This window comes from Prionailurus viverrinus, chromosome D1, assembly GCF_022837055.1.
Source record: "Prionailurus viverrinus isolate Anna chromosome D1, UM_Priviv_1.0, whole genome shotgun sequence".
NCBI lineage: Eukaryota > Metazoa > Chordata > Mammalia > Carnivora > Felidae > Prionailurus > Prionailurus viverrinus.
In genome coordinates, this window is record NC_062570.1 from 57,873,602 (window position 1) to 57,897,453 (window position 23,852).

At 44.1% G+C, this 23,852-nt stretch overlaps 2 protein-coding genes across 4 annotated transcripts in view; one reads left to right on the forward strand and one right to left on the reverse strand.

Annotated features, from left to right (window-relative positions):
* P4HA3 (prolyl 4-hydroxylase subunit alpha 3) overlaps window positions 1-7,948 on the forward strand; it is a 42,459-nt gene extending 34,511 nt beyond the window's left edge. For both annotated transcript variants that reach the window (XM_047823648.1, XM_047823650.1), the window contains 4 exons: window positions 1,128-1,190; window positions 4,713-4,781; window positions 6,173-6,269; window positions 7,103-7,948. In XM_047823648.1, the coding sequence (XP_047679604.1) occupies window positions 1,128-1,190; window positions 4,713-4,781; window positions 6,173-6,269; window positions 7,103-7,173 (300 nt within the window). In that variant the 3' untranslated portion in view covers window positions 7,174-7,948. The remainder of the gene's footprint in view (window positions 1-1,127; window positions 1,191-4,712; window positions 4,782-6,172; window positions 6,270-7,102) is intronic.
* An 8,580-nt stretch (window positions 7,949-16,528) lies between these two features.
* The window catches only part of PPME1 (protein phosphatase methylesterase 1), an 88,792-nt gene continuing 81,468 nt past the window's right edge, over window positions 16,529-23,852 (reverse strand). For both annotated transcript variants that reach the window (XM_047879436.1, XM_047879437.1), the window contains 4 exons: window positions 23,624-23,668; window positions 19,745-19,809; window positions 19,054-19,121; window positions 16,529-17,749 (listed from right to left, as the gene is read on the reverse strand). In XM_047879436.1, the coding sequence (XP_047735392.1) occupies window positions 17,731-17,749; window positions 19,054-19,121; window positions 19,745-19,809; window positions 23,624-23,668 (197 nt within the window). In that variant the 3' untranslated portion in view covers window positions 16,529-17,730. The remainder of the gene's footprint in view (window positions 17,750-19,053; window positions 19,122-19,744; window positions 19,810-23,623; window positions 23,669-23,852) is intronic.

A 23,852-nucleotide genomic window follows, 5' to 3' on the forward strand; every position in this document is an offset into this window, starting at 1 on the left:
ATGGAATACTACTCAGCAATAGAAAGGAATGAACTACTACTGATATACCCAACAATATAGATGAATCTTAAAAACACTATGCCAAAAAACAAAACAAAACAAAAAAACACTATGCTAAGTGAAAGAAGCCAAACAAAAAAAGACTACATATTTTATGAGTCTGCTTATTATGAAATTTCTAGAAAAGGCAAACTATAGAGACAGAAAGTACATCAGTGGTTGCTCAGGGTTGAGGGTGGGATAGGGACTGACTACAAACTGACATGAGGGAACTTTTTAAGCTGGAAAAGTGCTCTAAAATTGGATTGTGCGAGTGGTGCACAACTGGTAAAATTTACCAAAACTCACTGAAAAAAGTACTCTTACAATGGGTGAATTTTGTGATATGTAAATTAGATCTCAGTTAAACTGTTCTATGTCAAAAGAGTGTGTCTCTTTGGCAAATAACTGGGAACTCCAGTCTTATGACTTGGTGTTCCTAGTTCCTACAGAGTAATTATCTGTAATAGTGTATCTACAAATTTCTTTATTTCACTGGAACCGAAGGTACAGTTAACCTCAGATAGTACTTTCACTACTGACAAGCAGTTCTGTTTGATTAGTACAGTTGACCCTTGAACAACTCAGGCCAACCCCTTGCACAGTCAAGAATCTGTGTATAATTTTGACTCCCCAAACACTTAACTTCTCATAGCCTACTCTTGACTGGAAGTCTTGGTGATGACATAAACCATTGATTAACACATATTTTGTATATGTTTTATATACTGTAATCTTACAATAAAGCAAGCTAGATAAAAGAAGAATGTTATTAAGAAGATCATAAGGAAGAGAAAACATGTTTACCGCACTTATTGAAAAAATCTATGTACAAGTGGACCTGCCCAGTTCAAACCCATATTGTTCAAGGATCAACTGTGTACAATTCATTTAAATGAGTCTCTGATAAATTAGTAAAAGAAAAACAGTAATTGACTACCTGCCAGCAAGGGTGGGTACTCAACTAGGTGTGGCTCAAGGCTATAGCCCTTCTGTGACACCCCCATTTTCCTCCCTGTATTATGTTAGAATCCTGTTACTGTGGTGCCATGTGCATAAAATAATGATATGTTTTATTTTTGTCCCAGTCACCAACCAGTCCACTGTACAGAATGAAGTCTGGGAACCGAGTTGCAACATTTATGATCTATGTGAGTCTTGCTTTGGAAGGACCAGAGCTTCTTATTTAATGACTATTTATACTGCTTTTATTTTATGGTTTTCAAAACTGTATCAGATACTGATTTTATCTATCTATCTGTCTATCTATACAGCACAAAAATCTCTGAGACTTTTGTGACTTTCAGACAGCATTTTTATTAGGCTCTATAGGAGCTAAAGAAATATAAGTCAGGGTTCCTGCCCGCAAAGAGCTTATACTGCATACACTTAAATATGACCTTCTCATAGGCAGTGATTAGGAAGGGAAGTGGGGTTACATTGAAGGCCAAGAGATTCCTGACCAACACAGGAAGAGAATGTGAGGGTCTCTCTCTTTGAAGTCCCATAGACTAACTGGTGTTGGAAAGCATGGACCCAGAGATGAGGTTGTAGAGCCGTGACAGGAAAGAGGAAAGAGAAATGAGACACCTAAGATTATGGAAGAATAGAGATGCCTACTGAGATGCTCTCTTATATGCAGTGAAAATTCTCTTTCCTATCTCCCCATAAAATGTTCAGTAAAATCAGCATTAAACCCCCTTAACAAATAAATTGGCCTCCTCTCCTAGTTTCTGACCTGATCCTACAGGAATTGAACCCAGTTGCTATTATCTCACCAACCCCCTTCCCTTCAAATGGTGTGGGTTTACTTCATTCTCTATGGACAAGTCATAATTTCAGTCGTCTGTCACTTAAATTATAAGAGGTGTATTACTGTTCACTGAAGGCATAAACATATTAGTAGAAGGGCTCTGCATAACACCCAAAGATGAAGTCCTGTTTCAGGCTCACTAGAATAGCAGACACACCCCACCCTAGCATTCCCTCTTTTGTCAGTGCTGTATTGTCTCCACAGTACAGCCAAGAAAGGACTAGAGGCCACACTTTATGGTCTGTAATGCTGGTGATCCCTTTGTGTTTCTTCACGTGACTCAGTTTTCTACTTCCTGCAGAACTGGAAGGCTATCACTTCCAATGTGTCTGGCCTCTAGTGGTTATTCTGAGTGTTCTTATCAGGCAGAGGGACGTCAGCTCTCCAGGCAGGGGGCATGTCTTATTGCCTGCAGCTGGTTGCATCTCTGGTTGATGACTCAAGCTGGCATGGGTGGTCACAGACAGTGATGAATATCGTTATCAACCAAAGAGTAGGACATCTAGGGGCCAGTATCTCCCTGTCCTTTACTTCCCTAATATCTCCTACCACTGGTTCCCTGGTTACAGAGGTCCAGTTACTATAGTGAGGGTAGCATCGATGCAAGAGCCCTGCAATTTTAAATGGCAAAATGCAAGTGTGTGTATATGGGGGCGGGGGGTAGTGAGTGCACACAAACATGTGCATGTACATTTGGGTTTTAAGCATTTGTGACAGTGGATTGGAATGCACTTTGGGTTTGCACAGTGGAATGGAATGCACTTAGAGTTGGCCTAATTCTGGTTCTGCCGCTTCATATATGTGGCCTCAGCACAAACTACATCAATTCTTTGAGCTCGTTTTCTTGTCCTGTGCCTCCCATTGGGTTGTCTTGAGGATCTGATGAAATAACATAAGGGAACATCACTCTATAAAGTTTTATCCGGCATGTTTCTATCATTGTACCCCACAAACAAGCATAGAACCCCTTAAAGGGGCACTGGCATCATGGGACCTAGGAAGTGCTAGGTTATGCCCAATTCTTTCACCTTCAGGTTGGGGAAAAGACCATCATAAACATTTCTAACAACAAGCATAGGGTTTGTGGAGAACCTAAGAGCTATATTGCAGGGAGAAAATAATGTATAAGATGTACAGAGGACTGAGCTGAAATCAAGTTTGTAATTTTCTGTTCAAATTGGATAAGATCAGTCCCAGTACAAAACAGTGAAAGCTTTAGTCCTACCCCACCGACTTCGCAATCCTGTTCAGGCGCTTCATAGCACACAGGTCAGGTTCTCTTTTCAATTTGTTGGACAAGTCATTCCTTCCCACCATACTGCAAAACCACAGGTACAGGAATGCAGGAAAGTCCAGGTTCCCCCTGTGTAAACCCATAGTTGCCTACAGTAGGAGTTAGAACAGAATCATCTAGTTTGTTGGTTACACAAGGGGCAAATTGTTGCTCTCATCGACCTTCTCAAAGGTCGCTAAGAAATGCTAAAAATCACAGGGAGCTAAGAAATGCTAAAAATCACCACTGCCATTACCAGGTTCTGAAGCACCACGTCAATTCAATTTCTTCTAACAAGTGCCAGCTTCCCAACCCCTGACAGGTGAATGTGGTGGGATCCATGGCTGTTCTGATAGACAGGGCGAGGTAAGGCTGGCACTGTCATGTTGTGCTCCTAGTGCAGCATGTATCAAAAGTATTCAATGCATGCACACATTCTTGACTCAGTAATACTAATGGTCCAGACTCTTTCCTACGAGAAGAGCATAAGATGAAAAAATGATTTTACTCATTAAGAGTTGTTTATAATAGTAAACATTTGGAAATAACCTGAATGTTCAAGGGTGTAGCATAAAGATTGTAAGCAGGGATTCTGTAGTTAGCATTGGCTCAGTTAAATCAGGCTCAGTCACTGAGGAGTCAGGTGACCTTTTGTGAAGTACTTAAGCTGAGACTCAGTTTCCTATTTGTAAAAAGTGAATTATAACAATAACAATTCTAATTTATAGGACTGTTGTGAGGAATAAGTAGGATATCCACGAGGACTTAGTATAATATCTAGCATATAGTCAATGCTGAGTAAATGTCAGTTACTAGTATGTAAATTATAACAATGCCTTTTTTTCCTCGATGATATGATGAGTAATATTTTTAAGTATTTTCCTGTATTTTAAAATTATTTATATATTTGACAATCAGAAAAAAACTTCATATTAAGAGAACATATCCACAATTCTAGAATATACCAGTGGTGAAACTCCTTAGCTGAGGTTACCTAGAGAGAGATGAGTGGTGTGGGAAACATGCCACAGCTGCAGTCAGTGGTTCCTACAATGCCCAACTTTGAAAACTAATTGTTATCTAAACAGTGCTCTGTAAGCCACAGTCATGACCCATTCGTGGGCTGTGAAATTAATTTAGTGGATGTGGTTGGTATTTGAGAAATCTGAACTAGAATAGAATGAAATAAAATGGAAAATAACAAGGGGTATCTCATCTAAGAATGTTTATGAAACTTGTACTTCAGGGGCGTGTGTGTGTCTTGGGTTGTGATAATAAACTAGATTTCTTCCTGAGGGTCTCAAACTTCGAATCTACTTACTGTAGCCCTCAATAAGGATGTTAGCTGGAAGGATAAAGAAAGGGGGAATTCCTAAAGGCTTTCCAATTTGTGGCCCTGCAGGCAAACACTGATGCCATTGAGCAGTCTTCCTTAATTCCTAAATTGGGTCATTGTCTCTCAATAAGTATTTCTCCCAGAGCTGAAATAGAGGAAGGAATCTATGTGGAAATGACATCAGATGTCAGGTAGGGCAGAGTTGGATAGTCAGGGGCTATTTCAACGCTGGCTCTTCTCTGGCACTGTAGCTGAGCTCGGTGGAAGCTGGAGGAGCCACCGCCTTCATCTATGCCAACTTCAGCGTGCCTGTGGTCAAGGTGAGTGGGGATCTGGTCCCAGCACACGGTGGTAATAAAAGTGCAGAACTAACACTCGAGCTTTGGTGCTGTCTGTGTCTGCAAGCTTATTCCTGGGAGGGAGGATAAAAAGATGTTTTCCCTTGATTCTCGAAATTAAAGGTAATTCCTCAGTGTGGATGGCCACATACTTGTGCCTCTATTTTTTAATTTTATGACTACTTATATTGCAAGTAGCTGGATAACATGTCTGCCTTCTCTATTACAATAAACTCCTCAAGGTAAGAACTCAGTTTTAGTGACCTTTGGGTCCTCTGAACACTGAGGGCCGAAGGCACTGAGGGTACAGAAAAAAACTCATAGTCCTTGTCGTCCAGGATCTCAGAGAAGTTAACAGGCAGGCAGGAACAAAATATGGCAATAAGAGCTATGAAATCACATGAGGCACAGAGGAGGGCCATGTGATAAGAGGTTTTACTCCCCCCTCCCTCATCCCCTGGTTCAGACCAGTCAAGCTCCCTCACAGCCCCTACCTAATTCAGGAATGAAATGAATATATATAAATGATATCGTGCCTATAAAACACTTAGCACAGTGCCAGGCACAAGGTAAGTACTGCATAATAAAATGCAGAAATCTCTGAATACTCGGGATTGTTGTCTCTTCTGGGCTTGGGAATGCAGATGTTGTCAGTGCATTTGTGAAGCTGTTCATTACTTTGGGTTTAAACTGCTTCTAATGTCCAAGGTTAAACTAAGTGTATAGGAATTGTATAGGGGGGGAAAATCTGTGTATGGGATCAAAAAGAACATATAGCATTTGGAGTCAAAACACCTGGGTTTGAGTCTTGTGCTCCTTCTTAGTTGCATTATTTAAAGCCGCTAAGCCTCAGCTTCCTTGCTGCTAAAGTTGGGAGTTATGATACTGCCTGCTTCCTGGGGGTGTTATTAGTAAGTGCCAAAGGAAGGGTAAGCATCTGAATTAAGTTCTTAATTGTATAAGGAATATTTTGTTCCATTTTGTGGTTTTTCCTGAGTGCCTCTCCTCAGTGATCCCATGACATCACGGGATTCACCTTTCTCCTAGCACTTGCTACACCGTCTTGTTCTGGTTTGTTTTTATGTCTTGTCTCTCCACTAAGACCGTGGGCTCCTGAGAGCAGAATTGGACATGATTTGTCTCTGCATCCTCAGAGCCTGGAGCAGAGAAGGCTCTCAATAAATGATGTATGCACGAATGAATGGGTGAACGGCAACTTACGCCATTTTGTGCCATTTTATGCATGACTTGCTTCCAATCTGCGTGGATAATTTTCTCATTTAATGACATGCATGCATTTGCCTTAGTCATGTACTTCCAAAGGACTGAAATTCTGGGCTTACCCTCTCTGGGGTGGGCCCTTTTGTTTTCAGAATGCAGCACTGTTTTGGTGGAATCTGCATAGGAGTGGTGAAGGGGATGGAGACACACTTCATGCTGGTTGTCCTGTCCTGGTGGGAGATAAGTGGGGTAAGGCCTGCCTTTCTGGGCATAAGAATGGGGCGAGGGGGTCAGAGTAAAGTGAAATAGGGGGTGAATGGAAAATAGCATAGTCTTGTCATTCCAATAGCTTCCTTATAGTGCCACATTATATTGAGATGATCAGGTTGTTGGGTTAGTTGCCCCCAACAGATTGGGAAGCCTTAAAGGACAGATCCTCTTATAGAGAAGCTGTCAGTGAAAGCTTATTGACCTGACCAGACAGGCCTTGCTTTCTGAGCACAGTTGAGGAAAACGGTGCTAAGTTCCAGCCCTCTAATCCAAGGAGAGAACCATCGAGCTACTATGTGTAGCATTTAGTGCTTTCCCATGAGGAGATGGTCAACCAAGGAAGAGATAAATAAGCAGCAGATGTATTCATGTCATATATGTGACCAAAACCACGTAGTTCTGACGACAGAAAAAGAAATAGACGAGAGACTCTCATGCTGAGATAGGGAATTGCCAGGAGAAGCCACCCCTTTATTCTCATTACTCTGGATTGGCACCAGGGGGAAGGTGGACTTTTAGGAGCTACATGAATAAAGAGTAAGTGACCTTAGTACCCAAGGTTTGAGAATCAGTGTACAGTAGACAGGCCCTGTCAAAGACTTTTTCTAGGGGACAATGTCCTCTTTGCTATTTATCTTTGCTAGAAGCAACATCCTGTGGTCTGTAGCAGGGCTGGGACGAAGATAGGGCAAGTGAGTTGCATAGGGTGCAGAATGCAAGCGGGTCCTCACACAGCCCTGGGAGCGAGCATCGCTGCTGTCTGCTCTGTTGAGCCTGCTCTCTTCTTCTTCTTCTTCCCTATTCTCCCCCAGTGGCCAACAAGTGGATACATGAGTATGGACAGGAATTCCGCAGGCCATGCAGCTCAAGCCCTGAAGACTAAAATGTTGGCAGAGAGAAGCTGGTGGAGTCCTGTGGCTTTCCAGAGAAGCCAGAAGCAAAAAGCTAAGCTAGGAGAGGAGAAAGGAGAGCTACCGGAAGAGGGCCTTGTAAGCATTGCTTGTTCCTTGCAAATGGGAGTTAAGGAAGTGATCTGTATCAGGGAACAGAATTTACATGGTTTCTCCTCCAGTCATTGCAGTCAGAATAGAATGGACAGGCAATACAAAGAAGGTAACAAGAAATCCAAAGGGAGAAGTTTCTGGGGCTCAGGCTCTCTATGTTGGAAATAGGACTTACCAACAGTCCCTGGGGTTTGGTCAATGACGGTTCTGCCACTTTGAGCACTGACCACAGGGGCCCAGAAGTGGCAATGAGGACACCTGCAGGAAGGGGCTAGCCTGACTTCCATGGCTTTTTGCCCTTCCCTCCACTGACTTCTGCTGAGCAGGGATTGTTTCTGTGACAGGAGTGTACCTCATATGATATTTTTAAAAAACAGAATGAAGTTTTCTTCTTTTTTTATATGATGATTTTTTAATACAGCCATTAAAAGTGTTTATAAATCATTTTTCACAACCAAGAATATTCTTACATAACATTGAGTAAAAAAATATACATGTATATGTGTGTGTGTGTGTGTGTGTGTATCTATATATATATAATTATGCTATAATCTCAACTTGGCTCACCTCCCACCAATCCCCTCTCATTACATTCCAGACACGTGAAATTCTTTCCATTCCTAAAACCACTATGCTAATTGCCATCAGTATCATCCCCACCTTTCAGGTCTTTGCATTGGCTGCTCCCTCAAATCCCCCCATGGCCAAGTTCTTCTTGTTGTCCCACTCTGGGCTCAGTGTCACTTCAGAGAGGGCTTCCCTGACCGCCTGACCCTCCAGTCATTTTCTTTCATGTTAATGGATTTTATTTTCTTCATGTTTCTCAAATTGCAATTACTCTAGTCATTTAACTGTGGTCAGTTTCCTTCCCTGCAGGCTGTGTGCGTTAGGACTCCACCCTACTTTGTACACGCCTCTATAATAGCCCCCATCGCCCTGAATTTCAATATTTATTTGCTTTGCTACCTGCACTGGACTCTGTACTCCTTCTTCCTCCTGGTATCCCCAGAAAGTCTGGTTCAAATAAGTAGGCGTTCAGCAAATATTTTTGGATAAGTGAATAAAAAGGCATCTTTTGAGCTGTGCTTTGGAAGACTGGTAGAATTTTTAAGGTAGAGTCTAATGAGGAGAAGCATTTCCCAGCAGAAGGGCTAGCATGAGCTAAGGCTGTATTGATAAGTAATTGTAATGTCTGAGCAGTTGTGCAGAGAACATTCCAGGCAACTTGGCTCAGGTTCTTTAACAGGGGCGGGAGTGTGTATCTGGCTCACAAAGTAGGCACATGGTTAAGGGATTGGGTGGTTGGATGCTGTGTTGTCTCTGCCCCCTCCCTGCACCATGCACTTCAGGATTTCTGCTTGCTAGAGCTCTGTGGCCCCGAAGGAAAGAGTTCTGATGTGCTGATAGCCAGCTTCCCCCAGGGCCTCGATGAGCACCTGGTCACATCTTTAGTATTTCTGCCGAGTGTGCCAAGATTCTGGAAATCCTCTTACTGAATTACTAAATCTTCTCATGTAGGGGAAGGAATTTTAGCTCTACCCTTCTGTATTCTTAGCTGAGATCTCTGTAATAAAAGATTAATAAGAGAAAAACAGAAGTTTATGAACATGTATATCTCATGTATACATGAGAAACACTGAAGGAAAAATGAGTAACTCCGCTAGGTGGCTTAGAATTCAGGATTAAATATCATCCTAAAAGGGAAAGGGGAGGGGGAGGTGTAGGCCTCTTAGAGGAGATTTTTAGGAAAGATGAATGGGCCCTTAGAATAGATGAGGTATGACAGTTTGTGACAAAGTCTGTCTGGGTGCCATGTCTACTTCTAGTCTCCTCTCCTGCGATAAGAGTCAATCCTTCCCAGTAGCGGAAACTCCCAGAGGGGATTTTTGACAATTGATTTCCTTTTGAAGGATCTGTCTTTAGGCAGTTAAGGGGAGTTCAGAGAAAGCTACTCCCTGCATTTACTGTTTTTCAAGTGCCTACAGCTCAACATCATTAAGATGCCAGAGTAGCATATTTGGGGGTGGCATGGTCTGCTAGCCTCAGTCACATACTGAGGCTCCAGAGGACCGGACTTGAAACAGAAAGCTACTGTCTGTGAGCAACACGGCTCGCCTTTCTTTACAGCTGCAGGGATCAGAGCTGGGCCTTCTCAGAATTGCAGGGCTGGTCTCAGCTAATAACAGCAATGGTGAACTTGGATGAGTTTACTGTACGATGGGCACTGTTCTAAGGCCTTATATGTATCAATGATTTAAATGTTCATCCCAACCCTCGCTACAGTGTTATGGCTGTTTTACAGATAGGGAGGCAAAGGTGGGGTTAAGTAACTTACCCAAGTGCCACAGTCTGGCTCCAAATCTTGTGCTTTGAACCACTACTTTTGCAATTTCTGATATGTGACAATTATCACACATCCTGATCAGGTGACTGAGGCCCAAGAACTGTCTGGCAGATGAAACAAATGCTTACTGAGCATTCCCCAGGGGCAGGCACTAGGCCCAGGCATGCTATGGGGGTGCTGAGAGGTACAGGACACAGTCCCTGGGAGCTAATGGCCAGTAGGGGGATAACACAAATGCATCCAGGGTTAAATGTAACTTAAGCACAATGTGAAAAGGTTGCACGCAATAAGAGATGAATTATTGAATGCCACAGTCCAGAACTGAAGGGATCACTGTGGCTTGGGGTGGTTGGGATAGCCTCATTTATTTATCCAAATCACATGGACAAGGTGCTGCCTCAGTGCCAGGCCCTTGCAGGCACCAGGAATGTAGAGGGAAATTAGAATGCTGACCCTGTCCAAACCTTCAGATCATCACAAGACAGTGTAGCCACAGGTGGAAACAGGAACACGGCACTGAGAAGCTCCCCCCGGGGGCTTCATGGGAAGGAGAGGCTGACGAAGTCTTGAAAATGCTGAGGGTCTGGAGAGGCGTGGAAGGAGGGGCAGGGCTGTGCAAACAGGGGGGATGCCTGTCTCTAAGCTATGAATAGTACCACCTTACTTTTGGCCAGTATGTTAGTTTTTCAAAACACTTTTAGCACTTTTCTTGAACCTCACCTACCCAGGGAGGAAAGAGCAGGCATTATGGAAAGCAAGGTCTGGAATGGTTAGTGGCCTGCCTGGGGTCATATAACAGGGCTTGGTCTGAGGCCTGGTCCTTTGTCTCCTTCACCAGTGCTTTCCACTCAGTGGTTATCAAAGCTGTGTTCTTTCATCATACCACAACTGGAGAGTGGAAAGGCCTTATTCTTTTATATTTGCAGTAGTCTCTATGCCCTCAGCAACTGACTAGTCCTGCTAGAAAGTGGTGTGTTTTGGGGGCCCAACAGTGCTTAGGGGGTAGGTAGCTAAACCTAGATAGGACTGACTGCTGCTTGGGGCATTGCTTGTTTATAATTTTGATTTCTTGCACCATTCTTCAGCCTTTCTTTTTTTCTTTTTTCTTAACATTTTTTAATGCTTTTATTTATTTTTGAGACAGAAACAGAACGTGAGTGGGGAAGGGGCAGAGCAAGACAGGGAGACACAGAATCTGAAGAAGGCTCCATCCAGGCTCTGATCTGTCAGCACAGAGCCCGACATGGAGTTTGACCTTATCAACCATGAGATCATGACTGGAGCTGAAGTCTGACACTTAACTGACTGAGCCACCAGATGCCCCATTCAGCCTTTTTTCTAACAGCCTTGTCCAACTGAGCTCCTGGCATTGCACTGCGTATCACACACAAGCCTCACTCCAGGGAATATTCTTTTAAGTAAATGATATCACTAGTGACCCCATACAGACCATGTACAGTAGGCCAGGCATGTGCTAAGAACTTGGGTGTACTTGTCTCCTTCAATTCTTACAATGAGATAGGTACTATTATCCCCATTTTGCAGATGAGAGAAACTGAGGCAGAGAACACGTAATTTGCCTGAGGTTACACATCTATACAGCGACAGAAGCAGGATTCAAACTCAGGTCTATCTCCAAAGATCTTAACTAGCCCTCTGTTGTCTGCATTACATGTTATTTGCCTGTGGTTATTTTGCTACCATTGGCAATAATATCTTTTAGAGCCAACGATTTTTAAGAGGAGTTTCTAACCCTTTCCCAGGCATTGAAAGGTCTATCCATTCTGTCTCTAGTGCCTAATGGCTAAGAATCCTATCAGGTGTAGTTGTTTTTTTAAAATCTATTTATTTATTTATTTGTTTAAGTATGTTCCATGGCCAATGTGGGGCTTGAACTCACGTCCTTGAGATCAAGAGTCATATGCTCTACCGACTGAGCCAGCCAGGCACCCCAGATGTAGGTATTTGTTGAATACACAAATGAACCACCTCAATTCCACAGAGCTACAGTGAACACTTATTGTGTGAACAGTTCCACGCTAGGTGCTCCAAGAGAATCCAAGAAAATGAGGAGGCCTGCTCATTGCCCTTAAGGCAAAATGAGCACACACCCAAATATAAGAAAGCTAATTGGATATAATCAAGTGGAAAGCTGTGTGGTGCTACCCTAAGGATCATGGGAGGTGGGAGAAAGGGGAGAACGCTAGACTGGGCGGAGAGGGCTTCCACACTGGGGCCCCAGGAACACAGTGGAGAGAACATGTGTCTATGAAGGGCAGGGACCAGCTACCACCTCACTTGTCCCCCTTTTACACACAAGAGGGCAGGGAGAGCTGTCTGGGAGAAGGAAGTAAATAATTCTGGGGGGCCCTTGTCCAGCAGTGCCAAGGGCAGTCAGCATAAACTGCCCTTTCATGGAACCATTCAAAGAGTCTGCTGTCTGGGGGACTTGGCTGCTCAAGCTGGTAGAGGGCAAAGGAGAGGGGGTAGGGTGGGGAGGAGGGACATTTGTAGGCAGACTGTTGTACACTTAGCAAAACTATGAAATGAGCTAAAAGCTAGGGGGAGAAGACAAACATTTGTGCCAGCTATTTTATCTCCCTGGTCTTAAAACAATTATCTCTTGGCAAAGGAGGAAAAGGAGGCTCAGAAACAAAACAAAACAAAACAAAGCAACACAACACACTGACTTCCCCAAATTCACATAGCTAGAAGCAGAGCTGGGATCTGGATCAGGAGTTTCTCCCCACCAGCTGCTTCTAACTAACCTCTTTCTTTCTGGACTTTTCTTTCTTCTTCACCTTGGGATCACCACAGTTTTCTCCCCCTTAGGAAGGAGAGTCTGCTCCACCCCTTTTACCTTTTTCCTTGGTCACATGATCCTTCCCATTCAGCGCTTGATAGGCCTGTTTCCCCCTAAGGTCTGAGTAACCGAGGGACCCTAGGTGAGGGCCAGGGGCACATTTGCATATGAAATGGGTACCTCCAGGGGAAATCAAAGATCATTTCAAAGGAAGGAAGTGCTCAGGAGTGTCTTTGGCTACGGGTTTGAGAGTAAGGCCCAGATGCATCCCTGTAGATAACTACTCTCTCCATCTTCTTTAAAGTTTGCCACATTTTCAGATGGAGCAAAACTGAAGTACTGACCATTATACCTCCTGTTCATCTGCTTATTACCTCATGGGGCAGGAGGGCAGCAGTCATTTTCCGCACGTGTAAGAGGCCAGCCACTCGCTAGTCTCTGCTTCCAAGGTTTCGCCTGGCTACAGGCTGGGGTTTTCTAGCAAATTCCTGGGAGAGGAAACCAGCTCTAGGAATAAGGGAGCCTCTTGAGTTTACATAACTTTCTGAGCCCTGGACCCAGATTGAGAACGTGTTGATTCTGGCCGCTAGTGGGACAGCCAGCTGTAGCAGAAGAGTTGGCTCAAAAACTCTGTTCCTGTAGGGGAGTGTGACTGCCTTTGCTTTACTCCAGTTTTAGGCTCTCTTCTTGCTTCTCCCTTATTAAAGTCCTGACCTTTTAACTCCCTACCCCCATTTCTTTTTTTTTTTTTTTTAATTTTTTTTCAACGTTTATTTATTTTTGGGACAGAGAGAGACAGAGCATGAACGGGGGAGGGGCAGAGAGAGAGGGAGACACAGAATCGGAAACAGGCTCCAGGCTCTGAGCCATCAGCCCAGAGCCTGACGCGGGGCTCGAACTCACGGACCGCGAGATCGTGACCTGGCTGAAGTCGGATGCTTAACCTACTGCACCACCCAGGTGCCCCTTCTACCCCCATTTCTGATGACAGACCCCTGACTCCAACTTAAGGGTCCTTGACATCTCACCGTCCAAATCGGTTTGTGTATTGTTCATTCCACCTCCAAAATAATGAGCCTTCTCGGGGCGCCTGGGTGGCCCAGTCGGTAAAGCATCCGACTTGGGCTCAGGTCATGATCTCGCGGTCCTGGTCGTGCGTTGGAGCCCGGCGGCGGCATCAGGCTCTGTGCTGACAGCTCGGAGCCTGGAGCTCGCTTCAGATTCTGTCTCCCTCTCTCTGTGCCCCTCCCCCACCCATGCTGTCTCTCTCTCAAAAATAAACATTAAAAAAAAAAAAAAAGATGAGGCTTTTCTCTTATCCCTGCAGCCACTGTCCTAGTTAAGCATACCTGTGCCTTTTACCTGTTACAACTGCCTCTTACTGTCTCTTTCCCTGGAGTCTGTAAGTCAACATATTAGAGTTCCTTAACTTCTGAGGACTCCCCATTCTCACCACTCAAGGCCTTTATGTCCTGCCTCCTGCTGACTCCCCTGTCAGCCTGTACTCTAGCCATACTAATCACACTCATCTATCAGTTATCAGACTGACTTTCAAGTATGTTGGGCTTGCGTATGCTGTCCCTTCTACCTGCCTTGTATTTTATTTCCTTTCCTTCTTCACCTCCACCTTGTGACAATGCTTCAAAGCTCAATTCAAATTCTTTCTCAACCTGTTTCCAAAGAGGTTTAGTTGTTCCCTTCCTCTTTATGCAGTGTGGTCACTGTTTCTATAATAGTCTGTCTAGACTATGAGCCCATTTGAAGGGCTTCATTATCTGTCTCCAAAGTCCATTGGAAGCTTGGTACAGAACAGGTGCTCAGGTTTGCTTAATCAGCAAATAAATGCTCCTAACAGGTTTAGAAGAGGGTAACACCAAGAAGTCATTCACATCCAGCTCCCCTTATGCCTTTGAGTCATCTCAATCTCAAGATTCTCCCCCTACCAATAGATCTATGGCTTCCCCAAAGTTTGCCTATATTCTTTTTTTTTTTTTTTTTTTTTTTGTTCTCCTTAGACATTCTTTAGTGCGTGTGTGTGACAGAATGGCCTTTGGTTTGGCCCAGACATGCTCCTTCACTCTGTAGCAAATCCTTCATTCAGAGGGTCTGGGTCTCCTCTATTCCTTTCCTGAGTTCATAGTGGTGATCTGCAGGCTTCACAAGGATGTTGTTATGGCCAGCACATAGTAGGTGCTCATTAAAGATATGCTATGTGAACATGTGAATGGTTCCTTCCCTGCTGGGGTGCAATAGAACACTCAGTAGACAAAGATGCTGCCGCCTCCTAGCCATGGCTGTGGGCAAGTCACTTCACATCTCTGAGCTTCAGTTTCTTTACCTTTAAAGTGGGGATAATAATGCCTACACTTCACAAGGATATAAAGGAGATGCATGTGACTAGTACAGAACCTAACACAAAGTTCAACATATTCATTCTCAGTCTCCATCCGTCAAGCCTGAAGAAGTCTCAAATTCCTGGTCATCATCCTCCTGCTATCTTAGTCTGGTATCTAGACCAAAATGACCTCTGCCTAAGGTCCCCTGTATTGTCCAGGAGGCAGTGTGGAGAGGAACAACCTAGGTTTGAATTCTGACACCAGCACTTCTGAGCTGTATGAATTTGGACCTGTCTGCCTACTTGTGAAAGGAACATAATGTCACTTACCTCATAGGGCTGCTGTGAGGATTCAATGAAATGAGTGTAAAGTGAATTAGAGGACACCCCAAATCTGATGACTGTTATGACTTGCCTGGTGAACAGAAGTGCTGATGTGTGTTCCTGAAAACCATGCCTGTGATTGTGCTGCCCTCCTGTGGACAGAGGGCACACAGCCCAGCAAAGGGACCACCCATCCTCACACACACCCGACCAAGGGCTTGGTGGGAGAAATCCCATCACACACAAGGCACTTTTCTTCTTTGCTAGGGAGATCATGCTTTGTTCTGAAATATTTAGGGAACATCTAAACCAGAACTTCTAATGTGGTTGTTAGAGTGCAGATCAGTTGACTCAATAGGTCTGGGGTAGAGACAAAATCTTTAATAAGCTTCCAGATGATACCGATGCTACTGGTCCCCAGACCACTCTGAGTAAAGGTCTTAAGTACAATATAGCAGTGACATGACAGGAACTATTTATTAAATGCTTAACTTACCCTGTGCCAGTTACTGAGAGAGCCAGGTAACCTATATTAAGTTACATAGTCTTCAAGACTGTGAGGTAGGTACTGCTGATCATTTTTCAGAGGAGGAAACTGCAGCACAAAGAGAGAAAGTACGTGGCTATCTCACACAGCCTGTAAGGGGAGGGCCTTGGGTTCTAATTTAGACAGTCTGGCTCTAAAGCCTAATAGAAAGAAGACTCCCGAGAGTGTGTAGAGGATGACCAAGGGAGAGACTATGGTAAGAAACCAGCAAGGGTACTGAGCGAGCTAGCTGACAGATGAGGCCTAAGCTATGGCAGGGGCTGTGGGATGGAAAACAGGAGACAGAAAAGAGCATGGGTATGGGTTTGGTGGTAAGCCAGATATGGGTATAAGAGGGGGTCATCTAGAGAGCTCTGCGTGTCTGGTTTGGACAATGGAGAGATGGTGGTACCTACCACTTACAGAGCAAGGGAACATGGAAGGAAGAACAAGTTTTAGGGGGGAAGGTGAGTTTGGTTTCAGGAATGGTTAATATGAGTGGCTTTTTGGTCATCTGGGAGAGATAGGAGGAAGGCAGATCTAAGTATCTAGAGCTCAGGAGATGATCTGGGTTGTGGACAGAGTTCTGGTATTGGCTGATGTGAAGCCATGAGTGCCTGAACTCACGTGAACAGTGCACAAACTGTCCTGTTCTGGGCCAAAGCTGACCATGCAAATAACTGGAAGAATGGGACTGGAATGTGGGTCTCCCTGGCTGCAGTAGAGGCTGGCTCTGCCCATTCCACTGGGATTCTGGATGTGGGGAGGAGGCAGAGCATATGATGCTGATGGGCTTCAGGAAAGGGGTTTCTAGAGCCCTATGGTGACTAAATCCAACAAACTGTCCCCTGCCCCCAGATCAACAGAAATAAGGACAACCCCATGGAGAAAGACAAGATCAATAAACATTGGGAGATATTTATTTTCTTTAAACAAGGTCATAAATAACAAAGAAACAAAGTAGGTCCCAGACTCTGGACCGTGCAGCAGGACAGGGATAGGAAGTTGTTGGGTGGAAAGGTGGAGGGGATTACGCATCACCTAAGACAGTCACAGAAAAGATGGGCTGCAGGAGACTGCCCCTTCCTGCCCTTGGAAATGGCGTGCCTGGGCAGTAGGGGGAGGCCGCAGTGCTGTGATGAGGCAGCCGGAAGAGGGCAAAGATTGAGGATGCTGGGCTGTACTGTTTCTATGAAGAGTGACATGGAAACCACAAATGGTGAAGATAAGCTGTGGGTCTAGAAGAGGCAAGCGGGCACTCTGCACACCTCCAGGGACCAATTATGAAATGGTTAAATTTGATTCTTAAAAACAACTCCACAGGCTTTGGCCTATGGCTTTGTGCATGGGCTGTATTTAACCTGGGTTGTTCTGTGGCAGGTGAGGGCTCAAGAGGCCCCTGGAGCAGCCTGGCCTCAGCCCAGGACAGGTGCCCAGACATGTGGGAGAGGGACAGTGGGCTCTCCCCAGATGGGAGGCCATGTGCTTGGACTGGCTGGACCTGATTTTCAGGCTGGTTTCTTGTGATGCTATCCAACACCCCTCCCCATTCCTAAGGATGGGATCCTGGCCTCTCTGGGTCTTCCAAGCCTGGAAGAGTAAGACTGGGATAAAAAGGTACCTGACTGGTATTTTATTTGAAAGGAAATATAAGGACCACCCTGTGCATGGTCCATCCCATGAGGTAGGGCAGGACCATACCAAGAACAATCTTAAGGAATGGAGGTCCCTGAGCCTGGGGAGACATTTGGACCCAGGTGCATTGCCTAATACCAGGAATAGGGGCCCAGGGTGGCAGTTCTGATGGAGGCTTCACCCTAGGCAAGGTAAGAAGAACAGGCAGGGGCTACCCCTGAACAGGGAAGGGGTGGGAGCTGGGGAGCCTTGGACTAAGTTGGTCGAGGTTGGTCAAAGGCCCTGGAAAACAATGCTCTTGGCAGGAATACACAAAAGGGTTTGTACATCTGGGGATGCCCGTCTATAGGGAGCCGGTGTCACATGGTCGGGCGGGATGGTGAGGAGGAGACAGCGGCATCACAGTGGCCTCTGGTGCGATGTATTTACAACAGAGCTCAGTGTTGGGGGAGGGACGGATAGCAGGTTACTAACAGCCAGGAAACACACTGTGAAGAATGGAAAGAGAAGGAAAACAAATGTGACCATTACTAGTTTTCTCCTGCTCACACTGTCTCCTCCAGAAAGCCCAGGACTTCATGATCACAAGGCCCCTGCAGATTGTCCGACCTCCCCACAGCCCCATCTAGGTCTAGACACAGGGTCTGTGAAGTGGTGATATGACCAAAGCTCCAAATGGTCCAGGGGCCCCAGACACTATTATTATCAAGAAAACTAAGTCTTTACTTTTGATTCCTGGTATCCATCAATAGTTAGTTGCTTGAGGGGTGGTTTCGCATAAAGGAGTCACTTGTACCAGGCTCCTGTCATCATTTCCAATGCCGACGCTGCCCTGTGATCCTCACTTCCCAGGCCCTGGCATTTAGAGTTTTCTAATGCAGAACCGATTTCTTTTCTTCAACATTTCTTCTTCAAATTCCTAAAGGTAGGGAACCAGTTCCCCTGGACCCTCACCAAAATTAGGACTTTCCAACTGGCAGGTATGACTCATTGGGTTTGTGGGCTGAAAATCAGGGACATTCTGTAGCACAGATCAGGAGTTCCCTAAGGTGGGGGCCCAGTCTGTGTGGTTTGGGTAATCATGCCTCTCTTACTCCTCCTCCTTGACAGAGTCTAACTATGTCTCCCTAATCAGATGAAGAGCTTCCTAGGGTGAGAGGCACCCTTTTCCCTTTAAACCAGTGGTTCTCAACTGTTAGTGATTTTGTCTTCCTTGAGACATTTGGTAAAACCTAAAGACATTTTTCCTTGCCATAACTTTGAGTGTGTATGTTGGAGTGCTACTGGCTTCTAGTGCGTTAGAGGCTAGGGATGCTGTCAGACATCCTACAATGCACAAGACAGGCCCCCAAATGTCAATAGTACTGAGGTTGAAAACCCAGCTCTGGATCTCTATACAGCTTCCATGGCCTGCCTAGCCTTCCTCAGCAGCAGGGCAGGAGATGGCATACAGAACTTACCTAAGAGCTTGGAAAAAGACGGATTCCCACCCCAGCCTCCTCAGACAAGGGGCACCTCAAGAAGTGGGGGGATTTCTTTAAGAAGTCAGGTGGAGTAGGGACTAGGCATAATTTAATCTCATCTCTGCAACAACCCACTGGACCAAAGCACACAGAAACAATCAACCATGGCTTAACAAAAACACACATACTTGGTTCCATGTTGAGGAGGAAGAAGAAAGGCATGGTGACCCAAACTGGGCAGGGGTAGAGATATTTACAACATTACAAATATCTTTTTGCTGTGGTTGGCCAGCACTGCTGGGCTCTTTAAACCTGTGTTACTTCCTTACCACTGGAATCCACCGATGGGCTCTGCAAACCTGTGCCGGATCAGGAAAGTGGCAACAGCTTCAGCTACCTGGAAAAGGGAGAGATATTCCAGGCTATGTGACATTAACAGTGGGGATCACCTTTAGAGGTCCTGTATGCTTTTTTGGGAAGGTTAGGCTCTATAGTGGACTCATGGGACCTGCTGGATTTGAAATCTAAAGGATCTGAGTCCTGGCAGGGCCAGGGAGACTCTTCCCCACCGTCCTTGCCAGGGATAGCTCCAGAGAAGTCAAGGGGAATGATGTGAAGGCTTATTTATCCCTGAGAATTACAAAGCATCTTATTCCCATAGGAGGAGTACATATTAACTACTAACTATGCCTATAGTTTAGGAGGCAGTTTCTACCCCAATTTTCCCTTTTTGCTCCTGGCTTTTGGGGAAAAGAGAGAAGCAGAGCTCAAGATCTTACCCAGAGTGACCTGGGATGAAATGGCAAGGTGTCAGTGGCTCCTCAGCACATACACAGAAAGCTAAGACCATAAGCAGCTGCCAGGGAGAGGTTTGGGGAGATGGTGCAAGTTGTATCTGCATAGGTCCCACAAAAGCTGCTGAGGGCAACACAGGCTAACTCAAGGGTTTGTACTATTTTCTGTGAGAGTCAAGGTTACTCTCACTGCTGTCCTTCGACAGTCACAGAGCATCAGACTCACCTTGTCGGGGGCATCCTCATGGACTGCGTGGCCACACTGGGGTAGGACCTGCATCTGGAACTTTCCTGGAGAGGAAACAAATCCAGGTGATCTCAGGGACTAAAATGATCCCTTCCTGGGGCGCCTGGGTGGCTCAGTCAGTTAAGCATCTGAGCATATTGGCTCAGGTCATGATCTCACAGTTCGTGAGTATGAGCCCACATGAGGCTTTGCACTGACAGTGTGAAGCCTGCTTGGGATTCTCTCTCTTTCCCTCTTCCTCTCTCCCCTCCCACACTTTGTTTTTCAAAAAAACAAAAAAACAACAAAAAAAACCCATAAATAAAATGGCCCTTTCCTTACCAGCTCTGCAGTCTCACAGGCTACACTAGGAGTTCAGAACCTCCCTAACTACTACCCTCCCCAACAGTCTGGACCCAATCACCAAGGTTTGAGGAGAATGTAACCTTAGGCAAATGATTTTCCCTTCATTTTTTCCTTTGGCATGCATTTACTTTGGGCCAGACACACAGGAAGAAACAGTTCCTGCTTTCAGGGGATTTATAGTCTTGTAAGGGAACACAAAAAACAAAATTTTAATGTAGCATGTGGTTCCTATGATAAAAGAGTACACGGAACTGGAAAAACATAGGAAAGGAGGCTTCACAATCAAATAAGGATATAGGAAGGCTTCCCACACAGAGCGGGGAGGGGGGGTGGGAAGTGTATACAAAGGAAAGGAGGATGAAATGGCATTTGCTCCCGGAAATAAAAAGGTTGACATGGAGCTCATGAGAGTTAACAATGAGGCTGGAGAGGAGAGCAAGGACCATACCATTAAAGGTTTTGTAAGCTATGTTAAGGATTTTGAAATTTATTATACCAAGAATAAGTTTCCATTTGAGTGCTTAACTATATGCCAGACTATACTAACCACTTTCTCACACTTGTAGAACATCGTAAGCTCACCATTAATGTGATAGCTATTAAGAGTGAACCAAGATAACTGATAAAGATCCCAAAGCAGACCAAAGGATATGGGACCTAAGTAGACAGAACAGACTTTCAGAGCCTAAGTGGCTCTATTACAAAATAAGGCAATATGCTCTGAAGTCCTCTGGTCATCACATTCTAGGATTCTTACTCCAATTACACAGTGCTTTAAAATTTTTTCAAAATACTCTTCTATCCATTTTTTAAGTTGATTCTCAATCTACCCTATAAAACTGAACAGGACAAACACTGAAATTCTTTTCTGAGATAATGAAACTAATACCATGGTTAGTCATTTGTCCAAGTCTGCTTATTTAATCAATAGAGGAACTAAGACCATTCCATTCAGTAAGGCCCAACTTATGCCCATGCTCTTGCTGTAGTCTGCCCCTGGGTGCTCCAGCCTAGTCCAGCCTAATCTCCTCCCTCTTGTATCTCCTAAGGTACTACTACTAACACATATGGATCCAAACAGAGCAGCTTGTGCCCCTCTTGTTTTGTAAGCTTATATTTTATATGCCACTGGTGGCTTGCCTTCCCAAGAGTATTCCATTTCTGTAAAACAGAGCCTAATATCATTATTTGCTCTATATTCCTAATAGAGCCCAACACAGGGCAAGACATTGAGTAAGTGTTTAGTAAGTCTTAATGAGTAACTGAGCGAATGACCTGATAACACGACTCCAATCACCCTGGGCTTGATGTCTAGGATGCATTTTTTTTGTTCCTACATACTAACAACATTGTACCTGGTAAATAAAATAACGATCATGGGTAATCCTCACAATTATTCTATGAAGTGGGCATATTTCCAAACGCTTCCCTCTAATTTTACAGATGAAGAACCTTATGTTTAGACAGCATAAAGTATTTACCCAAGTAGTATCATGAATGAATGCTAGGTTTCTAGGAATCTATAACTAACTTAGCAGGTTTAAACACAATGCTGGGAAGGCTGTGGTTTGGATCTATGCCAACTTGGCCATTTCTCTTTGTTTTATGGGATGTCCCTCACTTCAGCCATTTACTTTCTATACTCATGGGATGCTTTGAAAGAGAAAGTAGTCTTGGCATAATCCTTACTTACTGGGGAAATAGCAGGAAATCATGAGTACTTCCTGAATATAATGAAGCCATCATTTGTCAGACTTACTTCACACACATTTTCTCAGTTAAATACCAAACAAATGTATTAAGATATAGCATTATTTCCATTTTACAGATGAAGAAACTTGGGATTAAAGAAGTTAGCAATTCATTCAACCACAACACTAGTAACAGTGAATCACCACCCAGGACTGTCTGATTTCAAGGCTGGTGATCAATAATGGTTTCTTTCAAATGCTATTCAGTCCAGATCAACTGCTTTCAGATAGTCTCAGGGGCCATATCTGATTCTTCTGTCTGTCTAGCATTACGCATAGGTCTTAGATAGAAAGACTGCTTAGGAAAGATTTGCTTGAATTGAATTTAAGGAAAGATGTCTAAGCTCAAAATTACCAACATCAGTGCCATAAAACTCACACAGTCCCAGCCCATGGTCTTGCTCCAGGCTTTAGGCTACTTCAGGTAGAGGAAGGGTAGGGGAGAAGTGCCTGGGTCCAGGATGTAATAATCATTCAGGAGCCTTTGAACAACTATTGTGAGGGAATATAGTCCCTTTTACTGTGGAGAGCTTGAGGACAGCTAAAAGAACAATTTGAGCCCATGAACATCCAAGTAGAGATGTCCAACAGGTTTGATATATGGGCCAGGTCTACAGCTCAGGAGAGAGGTATGACTTGGATGTTTAGCTTTGGGAGTTATCAGGGTATAAACAGAAGCCATGAGATTGCCCAGAGAAAGCAGAAAAAAAAGAAGGTCAAGAACAGAATCTGGTTAAGACTGAAAATTTGGCCTTAGAGTTAGCACCTCTTCTTCCCATACCTGAAAAGATGTCAATGCCTATTGACTTCACCTTTACCAAACTTTTCATCTATACTAAAGCAAGAGCCTCCACAAAACTGGTCCCGCAGCCTCCACTTCCATCTGGCCAACACACCTGGACCTGAACACAGTATGTCACTTTTCTACTCATTATACCTCATGATCCCTGTGAAGCTGCCATCAACTTTCTCATTTTATAGACTGAGAAATTTTATACTCATTTTATAGGGTGGTAAAATGAGTAGGAAAGAAGCAGTACTCAAAGTCAGTTCTCCCAACCTCAGAGTCTGTGCTTTTACCACCTCACCAGGCTATCTTCTAAACACAGTTTACATCTTTATGCATTCTATTATCCTGGATCTTTTCCTTTCCTATGAATTCCAACAATGATAAAAATACTGATCAGTAGGGGAGCCTGGGTGGCTCAGTCAGTTAAGCCTCTGACTTTCGCTCAGGTCATGATCTTGTGGTTCACAAGTTTGAGCCCTGAGTAGGGCTCTGTGCTGACAGCCTTCAGATTCCTTGTCTCCCTCTTTCTCTGCCTGTTCCCTGCTCATGCTCTATCAAAAATACATTAAAACATTAAAAAAATTTTTTTAATTTTTAAAAAAATTTTAAATTTAAAAAAATTTTTTAAAATTAAAAAAAATACTGATAAGTATTCAGAATATCTCCTTTCACAATATTATATATTTATAGGGTACTTTATGGTTTATATTGCTCTCTGCAAAGACACATTCTCATTTTAATCCTTACAACTCTGAGATGTAAATGGTAATTAAATCCCATTTTTAGATGGCAAAAAAAAAAAAAAAATGAAGCTCAGAAAAGGGAAATATTTGCCTATAATCAAATAGTGGGTCAGGAATGGATGTTGATGTCAAGTTTCAGGTAACTCAAAGCTCATTAATTTCCACATGACTATGTCCCTTTCTCTGCCCTTAGAGAAAGACCTGGAGACAAAATTTCTTGATGACTTACCTTGCATTTGGCCAATAGTCAGATCCTTATCCAATCTATCAACACCTAGAACAAAATAGGAGAATCCGGAAGTAGCTTACTAGAAAAGGCTGTGCAAAAACAGGTTTTGCTACTCAAGTAGGAAAAACTGCTACAAAGTTGTAAACATGATGACATTATCAACTCATGTTAATGCCAATCCCAACTCCTTGAGGGTATAGGCTCACCACATGAAGCTTTCCAGAATGAG